This window comes from Oncorhynchus gorbuscha, linkage group LG13 (assembly GCF_021184085.1).
Source record: "Oncorhynchus gorbuscha isolate QuinsamMale2020 ecotype Even-year linkage group LG13, OgorEven_v1.0, whole genome shotgun sequence".
Taxonomy (NCBI): domain Eukaryota; kingdom Metazoa; phylum Chordata; class Actinopteri; order Salmoniformes; family Salmonidae; genus Oncorhynchus; species Oncorhynchus gorbuscha.
In genome coordinates this window covers 65,777,774-65,794,704 of record NC_060185.1, presented here as the reverse complement: position 1 = coordinate 65,794,704, position 16,931 = coordinate 65,777,774, and the positions used below count along the sequence as shown (strand labels likewise).

Sequence of the window (16,931 nt, the reverse complement as noted above, 5' to 3'; positions counted from 1 at the left end):
ATCAGATCCATTATAGTAGTATTTCTCATTATACCAGGTCGCGGCTTGCAACAGTATTGGGTTTTAATTTCTACCCATGCATTCATTTGATTACAATTTCAGAGTAAATAGTAATTGATTGTGTGTTCTTTCATGTTACAGATACAGCAAGGTATTGAATATGCATTACCCTCTATGAGACTCATGGACTGTGGTATTGTAGTGCTAGTTCTACAGATGTAGGATCTTAATTTGATCACCCTGTTTAAGGAGACCTTTCCTGTAATGCAGAAACTTAACTTGTTTGAGGTTTAAAAATGCTTCAGAAGTTTGTAATTTCCACTTTGACATTTCAGACCTGATTTTCCCTTCCGAAAAATGTATCAACCCCTACAAATTAATTATAACCCGCATAATAATTCACATTTCCTGTCGCTGCAAGATTATTGTCCTGACGTAGCAAACTGTCTCAAATTAAGATCCTACATCTGTAGTGAGTTATGCCTATGTCACTGTGTGTGTAGTGATATTACAGATGGGCTGGGGAAATATCTTGCAGTAAGTCACACTCAGTGCTGGCGTCAGCCTGTAAACGTCTCCCCCTTTGCTGAAGCTATCGGGTCGTAAAGCGCTAAGGCGCTATCGCTAACCTGGACTGGGGTATCCCTCCACTGCTGTAAATCTGACCCCCTCCCTCCAGCCTCTAGAGAAATTACTGTGATGCCTGGGAGAGGATAGGACATGTGTTTATGTGTGTATGTCTGTAAGCAGAGGCAGGGTTTATGGTGAAAGACACTGAAAGATTGTGCATGTGCGCTGTACATGTGTATGTGTAGAGAGGGTTATATAGACAGCCGCTGAGTCAGTGAGCATAGAAGACACTTCTTAAAAGAATGAAATATGTCAGCCCTATTGAAAGTGGAGAGATGGGGAATCGGTGCGTGCAGGGGAGAGAGAGGGATAGATACGATTAAAGAGCTTGACATAGTGCCAGAGCAAATGATGAGCTGGAGAAATGGGGACAGAGGGAAAGATAGGAGAATCGGGAGAGAGAGTGAAATGTGTGTTGAGCAGTGTATGGGGAAAGAGAGAGAGCGGCTCATAGAAAGATGGACAGTGTCAAGGCTTGAAGTTTAGAGAAAAAGATATGAGCCAAGAGGGATGGAAAAGAGATTGAGCAGGACCTAAGGGGCAGAATTATCATACAAACACACACACACTTCACTCTGCTCAGACACACACACCCACATAAACACACCTTAGCCACCCATTGATCTCTCTCGCACGCACGCACACACGCACACACACACACACACACACACACACACACACACACACACACACACACACACACACACACTCACACTCACACTCACACTCACACACATATACTCTGGGAAGATGACAGTGGGGGGGGTGTGTGTCTTTTTGTCAATAACAGCTGGTGCGCAATGTCTAATATTAAAGAAGTCTCGAGATATTGCTCGCCTGAGGTAGAGTACTTTATAATAAGCTGTAGACCACACTATCTACCAAGAGAGTTCTCATCTATATTATTTGTAGCTGTCTATTTACCACCACAGACCGATGCTGGAACTAAGACCACACTCAGCCAACTCTATAAGGCCATAAGCAAACAAGAAAATGTTCACCCAGAAGTGACACTCCTAGTGGCAGGGACTTTTAATGCAGGGAAACTTAAATCAGTTTTACCACATTTTTACCAGCATGTCACATGTGCAACCAGAGGGGGAAAAAACTCTAGACCACCTTTACTCCACACACAGAGATGCATACATAGCTCTCCCCTGCCCTCCATTTGACAAGTCTGACCATAATTCTATCCTACAGGTTCCTGCTTACAAGCAAAAACTAAAGCAGCAAGTACCTGTGACTCGCTCAATATGGAAGTGGTTAAAATGACGCGGATGCTACACCACAGGACTATTTTTTCCTAGCACAGACTGGAATGTGTTCCCGGGATTCATCCAATGGCATTGAGGAGTATACCACCTCAGTTATCGGCTTCATCAATAAGTGCATCGACGACATCGTGCCCACAATGACCGTACGTACATATCCCAACCTGAAGCCCTGGATTACAGGCAACATCCGCATCAAGCTAAAGGCTATAGCTGCGGCTTTCAAGGAGCGGGGCAATAATTAGAAATCCCGCTATGCCCTGAGTCGAACCATCAAACAAGCAAAGCTTCAATACAGGATTAAGATTGAATCCTACTTCACAGGCTCTGACGCTCGTCGGATGTGGCACAGCTGGAAAACTATTACAGACAACAAAGGGAAACCCAGATGTGAGCTTCCCAGTGATGCAAGCCAACCAGACGAGCTAAATGCCTTTTATACTCTCTTTGAGGCAAGCAACACTGAAGCATGCACAAGAGCACCAGCTGTTCTGGATGACTGTGGGATAACACTCTCGGTAGCCGACGTGAGCAAGACCTTTAAAACAGGTCAACATTCACAAAGCCGCGGGGCCAGAAGTATTACCAGGACATGTACTCAAAGCATGCACGGACCAACTGACATTTTAACCTCTCCCTGAATGAGTCTTTAATACCTACATGTTTCAAGCAGACCACCATAGTCCCTGTGCCCAAGGAACTGAAGGTAACCTGCCTAAATTGTTACCACCTTTAGCACTCACATTGGTAGCCATGAAGTGCTTTGAAAGGCTGGTCATGGCTCACATCAACAGCATCCTCCCGGATACCCTAGACCCACTCCAGTCCACATACCGCCCCAACAGATCTCGGCATCTGACTGTAAGGCGCTACAGAGGGTAGTGCGTACATCCCAGTACATCACTGGGGCCAAGCATCCTGCAATCCAGGATCTATATAATAGGCGGTGTCAGAGGAAAGCCCATATAATTGTCAGAGACTCCAGTCACCGAAGTCATAGACTGTTTCCTCTGCTACCGCACGGCAAGCGGTACCGGAGCGCCAAGTCTAGGACCAAAAGGCTCCTTTAACAGCTTCTACGCTCAAGCCATAAGACTGCTGAACAATTAATCAAATGGCCACTGGACTATTGACACGGTACCGACACGGTACCGTACCCCCTGTATATAGCCTCGGTATTGTTATGTTACTGTGTTACCCTTCATAAAATTGTATTTTCTACTTTACTTGGTAAATATTTTCTTAACTCTTCTTGCACTGTTGGCAAAGGGCTTGTAAGTAAGCATTTCACGGTAAGGTCTATACTTGTTGTATTCGGCGCATGTGACAAATACATTTTGATTTGATACCCTTGCTTATACACCCACACATACATCATTACCCCACCACCTCCCTTCCTCTTTCTCTATCAATCACTTTCTCTGTCTCACACTTTCACACTTTCACACTTTCACACTTTCACACTTTCACACACACACACACACACACACACACACACACACACACACACACACACACACACACACACACACACACACACACACACACACACACACACACACACACACACACACACACACACACACACACACACATACACACATACACACACCACACACTCAGTCACCTCTGAGACAGGGAATACCCTTTGGGGGAGGTACAGTGGGGGCGCAGGATGGTGACTGGGCGGAGAAGGGTGAGACTGTGGGGTTTCCCCACCTTGCAGACGCAATAAAAGTAAATGAGATATGTACCATAAAGCTCCCAGCAACGTGACTGACTAACTGACTGACTAACTGAGGGGTACTCAGTGTGGTTTTCTTTTATTAAAGCTTGGTAATGTCTCTATGATTGTCTCCACTGTGGCTGCACGACACACTGCACAGAATAACTATCTCTTTCATCTTTAATCTCGTTGTTCACATATAGGGCTTTAATACTGTAGTCCGTTACACAACGATGTTCTTACTGTCTGCACAGTACAGGACACTGTAATAATTGCTGCCTACACTAAAAGCACATCTCTCAGCTCCCAGCCCCTTGATGTGTGTGAAGCCTTCCAGCTGTGCAGCATTTCAACAAGGGGACTCATCAGCTCACTGCTGTTGCTCTCTACATTGTCCCGTGCTTCAAGGAAAGGCATGTATTTTAATGGGATCATTTAAAGTACATTTACCCAAACCACTCCACTCATAGACAGCCAGGTGTGGGGGAGGAGAGGAGGGCACATGACTGAGATCATTTCCATGCAGATATGATGTGATGTTCCCTCGCTCCAATTTGCCGAGATGGTTCTCGCTCTGTCTACCTCTAGAGAGTTGGGATTAAAGTGGTGTGTGCCTTTTTTCACTGCACCATGGGTTTCACTGAACACTAGCCATTACTATTGACAGAGGGAGAAAATACTGGAGCAGGAGGAGCTCAGTCAAGTGGATCTGGCTGCCTCTTGTCGATCATAGAGACACTCCAATACAATAGGACTAGGGTTTCCCTCCATCTTGGCTCCTCCTTGTGTCAGTTTCTTCTGTCTTCCTTAGAATGGAACAGGGCCGGCTGGCAATCCCATCTTGGCTCTAAAAGTGTCTGTGCCTATCTGTATCTGAATGTCTCTGTACTCCATAGGCCCGCTCCAGTAAAATAGGCAAGGCTGGCGTGTGATCCCTTCCATCTTGACTCTCAATGTGTCCATCTGCACGTGTCTGTCATCCATTGACTTTCACTTCACTCCAGAGCCAAATCCACAAAAGATCATTAATGGAGGTAGAACAGGACTTCTGGCTCAAAAGCTGAGCAGCTCCTAGTTTTCCCACCAAGCTGGCACGGCACAGGAATTATCTGTGCCTTGCCTCTCCGTGCGAGCTACACTGTTTGCTCGCCATGGTGATCACAGAGAGAGGGAGATGAGGAAGAGCAGGATATCGGGAAGATACATTGGGGAAGTGAGTAATGGGGGTGGGGGACTCGGGGGGGGGGGGGGGGGGGGGGACGTTGAAGAGCAGTGAGGGAGAGAGAAAAACGTGCTGCCTTTTAACTAACTGCTCTCAGCCTCCACACGGCAAGACACATGCCCGGGCTTGGCGGTCAGAGAGAGGCAGGTTGCGCAAGGCTAAAGAACAGGGGGAAAAACATGCAGGAGAAAGACACCACCATTAATGGCTCTTTAGGCTGCTGACTCTTGTTTTCAGGATGTTGTTGTCCGAGGTGTTACATTTGTTGCCTGCAAACATTCAACCCAGTTTAGTGTTTTGGGAAAATAAACGTCAATTTCAACATCGTCCTCATTTGTCACCTCCCCTGCATTGTTTTTGGTTATGTTATTAACGTAATTATAATGAATTACCTTTCACCAGATAGAACTAAAAACGAGTTTAATCCGATCCTTCTCTCCGAAAGCAGATTTGCATTTGGGTACAAAGGTTCAGTTGGTTTAATGAATCTGACCTTCAAGCCGAATCATTAGCTGTGGTCGCGCCCTAGCAGGACAGTTATATCATGGGAAAAGCACAATTTTCTGGAAGGATGGTTGAGGACTGTGCTCCTATGTGACGACCCTCCCACTCTGTCTGCCGTATTCTGTCTTTGTTCTTGTTTCCTTATTAGGATGCCGGTGGGCGGAGTTGAGAGGGTCGTCAGCTACTTGGGAAACACCTGGGCCAGGTGTCTCCCAGGATAAATAGACCTCTTCCACATTCATGGAGGAGACTCTCTCCATGCAAACACCTTTGTAGATTCTGTTGTGGTTCTTGGTGGCCTTTTGTTTGTTTGCTTTGGCACCTTTCATCACCCTGCATTATCACATTCATACATGCAAAACACTCACTTACACTACTGATTACTGATTACACACACCATTGTATATTATACTTAGTTACTTATTTAATAAATATAGATTTTGCTACTCCTTATCTCCACGTTGTCTCCCTTTGTTACGGGCTTTGAGCCGGTTCGTGACACCTAACAGAGGCTGGCTATAGTCAGTGGTCAAAGGCAGAGCAGACTGCAGCAGATGTGGCCTCTGCCCTAACTGACATCGTAGACAGGGATGCTACTGTAGACGTTCCTCAACTCATTGATCCTAGTCTGTTCTCTAAGCCCTTCTGGTGCTCCTAACATTTAGACAAATGGATTACGGTCCCCACCAGACGCCTCCGGTGTCATGGCGGCTTAGCTGTGAGCTGGGGCTGAGCTGACAGGAAGTCCCCGTGGAGGTGCCACGTCACCGGCGCGGTGTGACATCAGCACTGTTCCTGTCACCATGGTCTGGGCCCGGCCAGTCTCTGGGAGTGACAGAGACGAGGGAGGAGGATGAGAGATGAGATGAGAATACTTATCTACACTGAGTTTGGCTAAGAGCCAGGTAGCAGGGCTGATTCTCCATGCCTGGGACAGGCTCGCTGCGTCTGGGTTGCTGTGATACTGGATGGGACTGTAGGGGCTACTTGCACTGCATTGAGGCCATTGGTTCAGAGGAGAGAGAGGGAAAGAGGGAGAGAGTTGGTGAGTCAAAGAGAAGCTTTCACCAATTGCTTCTTTCAAAAATAGTTTTCAATCACTATAAGAGGTCTGTGATTTGTATACAGTAAGTGGAGTGCACTGTACACGTGTAGCGACTCCCGTCCAGAGTGAATGCATAGCTAGACAAAGACACACTGTGCATTCAATCTCGTGAAGATCTTTGGAGTAGTATTGTGCTTGGAAAGTCTGAAGGCATTATTGATGAGTGACTGACAGTGACACATTCTGTAGTTTGTCATGGTCACACAACAGATCTGTGTCCATGCCAGGGGACACAGGGGACACATGTCACCTATCTTGTGGCTGACATCCACTGTGATGAAACTCTGAGTAATACTGCCTTCTGAGTAATACTGCCTTCTGAGTAATACTGCCTTCTGAGTAATACTGCCTTCTGAGTAATACTGCCTTCTGAGTAATACTGCCTTCTGAGTAATACTGCCTTCTGAGTAATACTGCCTTCTGAGTAATACTGCCTTCTGAGTAATACTGCCTTCTGAGTAATACTGCCTTCTGAGTAATACTGCCTTCTGAGTAATACTGCCTTCTGAGTAATACTGCCTTCTGAGTAATACTGCCTTCTGAGTAATACTGCCTTCTGAGTAATACTGCCTTCTGAGTAATACTGCCTTCTGAGTAATACTGCCTTCTGAGTAATACTGCCTTCTGAGTAATACTGCCTTCTGAGTAATACTGCCTTCTGAGTAATACTGCCTTCTGAGTAATACTGCCTTCTGAGTAATACTTACCCAATCTGGAAAACATGCCAATTCTCTTCTCCTTTCTAAAGTGATTGCCAAGTTACCATATGACTGCTATTATACTGTAGGTTAACCAAGTGTCTGGTTTTTTTCTGATGTTCCTATTTCCCTGGTGATTACTTGATTTATCATTGTCATTGATTGACCAGAGTCCACTTACCTGTTTTCCCAGGTCTAAATTAGTCCCTGGTAGGGTGCTAACCGTCATAGCTTGGGGAGAGTTGCATGAAAACAAAAAACAGCTTTGTGCTTTAGAACGTAGAAAATGATTAAATCAGAGACGACAAAATATGGAAAGGTGAGAGTAGAAGAGAGCAGGAGATATGACACAATGTAGACTTGAGAAACAATATGAAGTGCTTGAGAGAGAAAGAGAGAGAGAGGGTGAGTGTCAGTGAGAAGTAAAGGGAAGAGGGAGAAGTAAAGAGAAAATAGATATACAGTTGAAGTCAGAAGTTTACATCAACTAAGTCGACTGTGCCTTTAAACAGCTTGGAAAAATTCCAGAAAATGATGTCATGGCTTTAGAAGCTTCTAATAGGCTAATTGACATCATTTGAGTCAATTGGAGGTGTACCTGTGGATGTATTTCAAGGCCTACCTTCAAACTCAGTGCCTCTTTGCTTGACATCATGGGTAAATCAAAAGAAATCAGCCAAGACCTCAGAAAAAAAATGTAGACCTCCATAAGTCTGGTTCATCCTTGGGAGCAATTTCCAAACACCTGAAGGTACAACATTCATCTGTACAAACAATAGTATGCAAGTATAAACACCATGGGACCATACAGCCGTCATACAGCTCAGGAAGGAGACGCGTTCTGTCTCCTAGAGATGTACTTTGGTGCAAAAAGTGCAAATCAATCCCAGAACGACAGCAAAGGACCTTGTGAAGATGCTGGAGGAAACCCGTACAAAAGTATCTATATACACAGTAAAACGAGTCCTATGTCGACATAAACTGAAAGGCCGCTCAGCAAGGAAGAAGCCACTGCTCCAAAACCGCCATAAAAAAGCCAGACTACGGTTTGCAACTGCACATGGGGACAAAGATCGTACTTTTTGGAGAAATGTCCTCTGGTCTGATGAAACAAAAATAACTGTTTGGCCATAATTCCCCATCGTTATGTTTGTAGGAATAAAGGGGAGGCTTGCAACCCGAAGAACACCATCCCAACCTTGAAGCACTGGGGTGGCAGCATCATGTTGTGGGGGTGCTTTGCTGCAGGAGGGACTGGTGCACTTCACAAAATAGATGGCATCATGAGGGAGGACAATTATGTGTATGTATTGAAGAAACATCTCAAAACATCAGTCAGGAAGTTAATGGGTCTTCCAAATGGACAATGACCCCAAGCATACTTCCAAAGTTGTGACAAAATAGCTTATGGACAACAAAGTCAATATATTGGAGTGGCCATCACAAAGCCCTGACCTCAATACTATAGAAAATCTGTGGGCAGAACTGAAAAGGTGTGAACTGAAAAGGTGTGTGCGAGCAAGGAGGCCTACAAACCTGACTCAGTTACACCAGCTCTGTCAGGAGGAATGGGCCAAAATTCACCCAACTTATTATGGGAAGCTTGTGGAAGGCTTCCCAAAACGTTTGACCCAAGTTAAACAATTTTAAGGCAATTCTACCAAATACTAATTGAGTGTATGTAAACTTCTGACCCAATGGGAATGTGATGAAAGAAATAAAAGCTGAAAGAAATCATTCTCTCTACTATTATTCTGATATTTCACATTCTTAAAATAAAGTGGTGATCCTAACTGACCTAAGACAGGGAATTTTTACAATTATTAAATATATATATATATATATCGAGAGAGAGAGAGAGAGAGAGAGAGAGAGAGAGAGAGAGAGAGAGAGAGAGAGAGAGAGAGAGAGAGAGAGAGAGAGAAAAGAGAGTGAGGGAAAGAAAGAGAGAGATATACTGTATATGTAAAGAGAGAGAGCGTGAAAGGGAAAGGGATAGAGAAAGAGAGGAAGATAGAGCAAATCTGACAAATAGCTTTTTTAAGTGTCCCAGGAGTCCCCTGTAGGTTGTGTTCTGTGGTCCTCAGAACAGCCAATTCATTAGTGGATGAGAGACAGCGGAGCCTCTGCCTGGACATTACATAACCTCTGTAAAAACACACACACGCATGCCACACACACAAACACACTTGCGCGGATGGACGCACACACTGCTGCTAGATAGTCTGGTGAAGGACTGGCTAACAAATAGAAGCTACATATAAACAGAGTGCCCGTCCTCCAACAAATGTTGTTATTAATTGTCCCATATATTATTAATAACGCAGAGTAAAATGCGAGTGAATGTTGAATCTATGGCATAAAGCTATGAATTATTTACTATAATGAACATAAGAGCCTTTGAAAATACTGTGGTAATGTGGTAAGCATTGAGAGGTGAAATGTCTTGAATTAGATGGAGCTGGAAGGATCTTTCAACCCCTCAGTGTGTGTGTGTGTGTGTGTGTGTGTGTGTGTGTGTGTGTGTGTGTGTGTGTGTGTGTGTGTGTGTGTGTGTGTGTGTGTGTGTGTGTGTGTGTGTGTGTGTGTGTGTGTGTGTGTGTGTGTGTGTGCGTGCGTGCGTGCGTGCGTGCGTGCGTGCGTGCGTGCGTGCGTGCGTGCGTGCGTGCGTGCGTGGGTGGGTGCATTTGAGTTGTGCCGCCATCTCTTGTTTCTTAAGTAACGGCGCTTCATGTCTCAGTGTCTCTCATTTGCTAAAAAGCGAGAAACAAGAAGGGCTCTCAAAACCTCTCTGATCAGTGGCCACCCTCCTCCTTCAGCCATGGCTCATTCAGTCTTCTCCTCTCCTCCCTCCCTCTCTTTCTTTCCTCTCCTCAGGAACACTTCACCCCGGAGTGCAAGTTCAAAGAGTCAGTGTTTGAGAACTACTACGTGACCTACTCCTCCATGATCTACAGACAGCAGCAGTCTGGTAGGGGCTGGTACCTTGGTCTGAATAAAGAGGGGGAGATAATGAAGGGCAACCACGTGAAGAAGAACAAGCCAGCAGCCCACTTCCTCCCCAAGCCTTTGAAAGGTGAGACTGTCCATCTTTCTTCCTATAGGGTGTGTGGCTTGGCTCTATATTGGAGACAATAGAGCAGGGTTCCCCAACTGGTGGCGCGTGGGCCGAGGGTTTTATTTGGCCCTCCCCATGTTTTCTGAGCCCCCCCACAAAGAAAATGTTTAAAGAAAAATGCAAATGTTTTTTATTGTTGGACAATAAAAACACCAGGAACTCAGTTCCAAGTTATTTTAATTTGAGAAATCTGTTCCAAGTTACTTTAATTTGAGAAATCTGTTCCGAAGTTATTTTAATTTGAGAAATCTGTTCCAAGTTGTTTTAATTTGATAAATCTGTTCCGAAGTATTCCCACGCATAATAGAAAGACAATGTTTTAGTCAGATATTATATCTGTATGGGCTTTTTGCTGTCAATTTGCAGTCTCCAAATTATTCCTCTCAAGAAAAAATAGGCCCGCGACTAAATCTAGTTGGTGATCCCTGCAATAAAGGATAATAAGATGTTTCTTAGGTAACTTTACTTTTTTCCGAAAGTTTCTTCATTATTCTCCCAAGCCCATTACATTGCAATTGAACGTTTATTGGTGATTCACTATGGCCTGGAGCACTGAGCTTTGGCAGCGGTTATTTGTATAAATGGGAGACTTTCCAGAAAAAAACACCAAGCTTCTTTTTGATTCAATCTCTCTCTCTCTTTCTCTCTCTATCTCTCTGCGGGTAGTCTCTCCCTACAGCCTGGGGAAAGGCTGCTCTCAGCCCCCCCCCCTGCCGTCAGGCTTCCTGCTCTGAGGCAACGGTGTGTGGACAGGGCTATTGAGCACTCCCCAAAAGCTATTCATACTTCATTGGAGCCAGACAGTGGAAAAGGCATTGGCAGTGTCCATACCGAAAAGCTGCGGGAATGATAAAGTGCTGCCTGTTTGAATAGAGACAGCTAGGCTTTTTAACACAAATGTCATGGTGAGGAAGAAGCGCCCCACCTCCACCCAACCAAGCCAGGTGCCTCAGGGAAGGAGGGGCGATGATTGTGTGCTGGATAGATGGATCTGTTTATGATGTTGAAAAGGCCACAGCTCTTTCATCTAGAACAAGATACAGGCTACCTGTCAACAGAGAGAACAAGATAAAACTGAGAGTGTCTGGACTCCACTTCCACGAGATGAAAGGATGAGCTTTTAGACCCCAAAGAAATCCCCATTAAAGAAAGGAACCACTGGTGACGCAAATGACTCAACCGACGAGAGCACCAAGCGGGTAGCAATCTATTTAGAAATATCTGATCAGACATTCAGTCGTTTCGTCATTTGGATCCGTCAAGTTCCAAGCTTCTTTGGCGGTTGCATGATTTACAAATATATTGTTACCCTGTTTGTGTACAGACCTGAAAATCATGGTTAAAAGATTACAAGAAGTTGTAGTCCCTAAATTGGGGCAGGAGGGCGTTGGAGAGTAATGCGCTGGGCTTTGAATCTCTTTCAACCCCTTTTTCACAAGGGCAGAAAGGTACAGCAAGCAGACAGCTGTGATGATGATGCTTTCTCTAACGGTTTTGCGGTTGGCTTGGCTGCTCTTATCCTCCGACCGACCGACCAGTAGCTCATTAAAAATACAAGTCTCTGATCACTGTAATAGCTTTTGGCTTACATTTAACAGCCCGACCAGGGGGCCCAAACACACTGAAGAGCAATAGCCAGAAAATGATCATGAGGAGGGAGGGAGGGAATAAGCTGTATAATAAGGCAATGTGATAAATATGACACATTTTTGGCTTTCTAAGAGGAAGAAGAATTGCAGACAAATGGCAAAATAAAGTTGTCATAATGAAGTAAATGTGGGATCTCACTTTTATCTCCAGAAAATTGCACCTTGCTTTCATTGCAAAACTACAAACCATGACAAAAAGGCACTGTTCTCTATCTCCCTACATCTTAGATCGAGTGCTTATCGAGCCTAGGAGATGGGAGATGGGAGAGAGAGAGAAATAAAGCTTGTGTGTGTGTGTGTGTTAAAGCTCCTAGGTCGAAGAGGGAGATATACAGTAGAGAAAGAAATAGAGGGATGGTTGGTAGAGGAGAAGCGTACATGAACTAAGGATGAACGGCCCCAGCGGTGAGATGGACTGACCTCCAGGTCCTCCTCCAGCATTAGAGTTGCATAATGCCATGGCTAATAAGCCCAGTATCGATCCCACACAGCTTCCCACTGAAGTCCACTATTGATTGACTCGTGTGCGCAGGGATTCTTTGTGTGAAGCGTGCTGCTGTCACCAGAAAGCCAAGGCTAAGGGAAGGAAGTATCTTTGGAGAGACCACACATCAAAGCATATTCTGGCAAGAGGCTGTTTAAGGAGTGGCTCCTAAAGACTAAAGAGATCAGAACCTCTGGTGTTTCTTCTGAAACGTTTAAGAGATGCAAACGAGCTTGCTTTAGCTCGGAGTGCTGCCATACACTTCAATGAGAAGGGTCCAAGCTCCTGAATAGTTCATGTAAGGCAGTGGCTATAAGTACTTTCTGTCCTAAATAAATGCCTTGTCCTGGCTTTTTCTTACTCCCTTCTGCATATTTAAGGGTTGTACATTATGTTAAGATATACAGTGATATGATCGGAGGGAATTGAGCAATAGAATAGACTAGAACTTGGTCCGGCCAGAGAGGAAAATGTGCATCTCCAGATGGACAATGCAATTCTATTCTATTCTGTTATATTAAATTTTATTCTGTTCTACTGCTCGGATCCGCTCATCTACACTAGCAGCCTTATCTATGTGTCTGACCATTGCCCCATATGTCTGTCTGTCCCACAGTGGCCATGTACAGGGAACCCTCCCTCCACGACCTGACAGAGTTTTCGCGCTCCGGCAGCGGCACGCCAACCAAGTCCCGGAGTGCCTCGGCCGTGCTCAACGGAGGCAAGACGGTGAGCCAGAACGAGTCCACGTAGCCGGGCGTCGGCGGGCCGGGGTAGACGTAAGAAGACACCTCACCCTCAGAAGAGCGTGGCTTCCAAGCAGACTTCTCTCTCCAAAACCATCGGCAGTTCAGGACAACATTGAACACCACCACTACCACCAACCAATCACCACACTTGATTAGGCTCCATATCTCTCACCATACTGTCAACAGCCAACCACATTACACCGTGAGCCGTATTCTGTTGGTCACTCTCTGGTGGTAAGAACTGTGTACCAGTTAGCTCATCTTTTATGGTTTTTTGTTTACTTCCTGCAGATAACAACTACTTTTACTTATAGGTCCTGATCATATAGACACCTACCCAGTCATATCTGGCAGGCAGGCAGGCAGGTAGAGAGGCAGGTGGTCAGGGCAACTGGTGAGGGTCTGGGCTGCTGGGGCTGCAGTGGATGGAGAAGTCCCCTGTTTCCGTGTGTCATCCATGATGCTTCTATGTATACGAAGCCAATCCCCCGGGGGTTCAGCTTTAGCGAAGCTGCAACCGCAGCCAGCTGTAACGGTAGCTCCCCTGCCTTCTAGTGCACAAGCTCAGAAGAGACTTGAGCTCTCTAGCATTAAAACAAAAAGCCTACATTCAGCTGACCTGGAGAATAATCGGAAAAGCCTGTGGCACTCGCTGTTTGAGCGACAACGCCATAGCTGCACCTTTACTTTGCTAATTTTCTAGCTGAGACCTTCTTATTTTTTCTCTCCCCTCCTCCCCCTCCTCAGTATTTGTGTTTTTGTAGCGGTCTCCACAGTGAAAGGGGTTTCAGCAAACCAAAGACTGAGCTGAAAGAGTGTCCCAGTCAAACCAAGCCAGTATAGAGATGCAGCTGGAAGTTGTTGAATTATTTTTCTTCATGTACATTTTTGATGAGAGAAAGAAAGTGAAGAAAGAGACTGCATAAGAGAGGGAAAGAGAGAAAAAAAGAGCTAGAAGGGACTCTGTGGTGTAGGAAGTAGTAGAAAGCTCAAGGGAAGGAGACTATTATTACTGGTGAGCTCTCCGGTTGAGTTTGGTATGAATTGACTGTTCAGTGTCCCCGCCTTCTGTTTCTATTGTGTCACATTGTCTTCTGTCCCTGTGGTCTGTTCTCCAATCCAGTGCTTGTGTCATGCCTTTGCCCCGTTCCCCTTTGTTGACTCCTATTGGCCGATTCAGTTCACCATATAAGGATATGGTGACGGCCCCCATCCAGGACTTTGTCTCGTGTTTGAGTAACTTATCGTGGTGACAATTTTCTATATATAATAATGGGGGAAAAAATACTGTGCAATTTTAGGTGGCTTAAACATTTTATAGGATATGTCATATTTGTAAAAGTGAACAAGAAAAAATCAGAAGATGAATGAAAGAAAGAAACATCAAACTCTTCCCTTTCTTGCACAGGGCATGTACAAACACGGTCGTGTACGAAAAGGACCCTTTTGGGGGCTTAGTACTCCTTCCCTTCAGCTACATACCTTGTTCATCTGGAACATGCTACTGGGAGGCTTGGTTTTGTCTTTCGTTTCCTTTGGGGGTTTTTGAAGTGAACATATCTATTATTGCATGGGAGACGGCAGGGGATTCTGGACTATAGAGCTATAGTGCATGATGTAGGCTATGTGTATTAACCCATGTTGGATCATGTGTTCCTAATTACCAGGACAAAAGTCAAAAACAACCTGCACGGGCAGATGGCTGTCGCTCGGCCTGCTCCCTTCCAAGTTGTTGATTATTTGTTGTATACACAAAATGCACTGAATAAAATGTTTATATTAAGATATACTTTTAAAACGTGTCTTTGCCTTTCCTGGCGTACTCCACACTCCTTTCTGCATTCTGTTCACGACAGATCTGATGCTTACCGGTACATTGAATATACCAATGAAAAAGAGCACAACAACTCAGCAGTGTTCGTACTGATGCAGCCAGGGATTATCACGTTGTAGCTATGGCTGGTGTGTAGCTAGGCGGGGCTGGAGTACGGTACTCGAACACTGCTGGTCCTGAGGAGTTTGTGAGAGGAGAAGAAAGCCAGGCCGTATCCACCTGCTCTCTTCTTGGCCTCTGGACACAGATCAATCACCTGGAACCATACGTACACAGACAGGATTGGGCTTTAAATGCCTGCAGAGTCAAGGCTCCAGTACCAGCCTAATTGCACCCCCTTTTGCCCTCAGAACAGTCTGAATTCGACGGGGCATGGACTCCACAAGGTGTCGAAAGTGTTCCAAAGGAATGCTGGCCCATGTTGACTCCAGTGTTTCCCACAGTTGTTTCAAGTTGGCCCACCAGCCCACAGCCCAGGGCCCATTCTATGTAATGAATCAATATCTACGCTGGACCTCTAGGGCTGAAAATAGCCCCTGTGCTCGAGATTTGCATTTTAAATTATTTCAATATTGAAATAATATCATAGTAGAAATACATATGCTTTAAAAAACAATAATAATTTAAACTGCGACTCGGGGAAGACGACTTGCTGCTACAGCAGCAGGGCGGGAGATGGGAAGAGGCGGGTTCAGGGGCCGGTCCGTGTGACACTGGAGGGAAAGAGAGAGAGCGAGTAGCCATACTGAGGAGTTCGACAAACATGTATTCCAGAGGTTATCTATCATCCCATCTAGTAGTACCTATCTTTACTGCATCAAATGGAGGTAAAGTAGCAAGATAGCCAGATGTTAGGTAGCTAGCTAGCTAGGCTCATTTAGGCTATTTTGCTATTTTGCTGCTCTCCCTGTCACTGCCTACTTGCTTTAATAAATTGAGAATTTCAAAGTCATGATATACTTGCGTGTAGCAATGTCACATGGATAATTTAATTTAGACAAAGCCTTTTCATTGTAAAAATAGGCCTTTTTCTTCCTGTATCCCACCTCCCACACATGCGGTGACCTCACCCATTATAACCAGATGCAACCTCTCTTATCATCACTCAGTGCCTGGGCTTACCTCCGCTGTACCCGCAACCCACCATACCCCTGTCTGCACATTATGCCCTGAATCTATTCTACCACGCCCAGAAATCTGCTCCTTTTATTCTTTGTCCCCAACGCTCTTGACGACCAGTTTTGATAGCCTTTAGCCGTACCTTCATCCTACTCCTCCTCTGTTCATCCTTCATCCTACTCCTCTGATCAAAATAGCCTTGGTTTCATGCATGTTAACATCAGAAGCCTCTTCCCTAAGTTTGTTTTACTCACTGCTTTAGCACACTCCGCCAACCCTGATGTCCTTGCCGTGTCTGAATCCTGGCTTAGGAAGGCCACCAAAAATTCTGAGATTTCCATACCCAACTACAACATTTTCCGTCAAGATAGAACTGCCAAAGGGGGAGGAGTTGCAATCTACTGCAGAGATAGCCTGCAACTGTTCAGGGAAGTCAAGAACCAATACACGCAATCAGTCAGGAAAGCAAAGGCTAGCTTTTTCAAGCAGAAATAACTCCAAAAAGTTCTGGGACACTGTAAAGTCCATGTAGAACAAGAGCACCTCCTCCCAGCTGCCCACTGCACTGAGGCTATGTAACACGGTCACCACCGATAAATCCATGATAATAGAACATTTCAATAAGCATTTCTCTACGGCTGGCCATGCCTTCCTCCTGGCCTCTCCAACCCCGGCTAACAGCTCCGCCCCCTCTGCAGCTACTCACTCGCCCGAGCCTCCCCAGCTTCTCCTTCACCCAAATCCAGATAGCAGATGTTCTGAAAGAGCTACAAAACCTGGACCCATACAAATAAGCTGGGCTCGACAATCTGGAACCTCTCT

General features: G+C 45.3%; 1 protein-coding gene across 6 annotated transcripts in view; it reads left to right on the top strand.

Moving 5' to 3' along the window:
* The window catches only part of LOC123993348 (fibroblast growth factor 13), a 197,691-nt gene extending 182,746 nt beyond the window's left edge, over positions 1-14,945 (top strand). For all 6 annotated transcript variants that reach the window (XM_046295406.1, XM_046295407.1, XM_046295405.1 and 3 more), the window contains 2 exons: positions 10,034-10,232; positions 13,024-14,945. In XM_046295406.1, coding sequence (XP_046151362.1) covers positions 10,034-10,232; positions 13,024-13,160 — 336 coding nt within the window. In that variant the 3' untranslated portion in view covers positions 13,161-14,945. The remainder of the gene's footprint in view (positions 1-10,033; positions 10,233-13,023) is intronic.
* Positions 14,946-16,931: the final 1,986 nt, after the last annotated feature.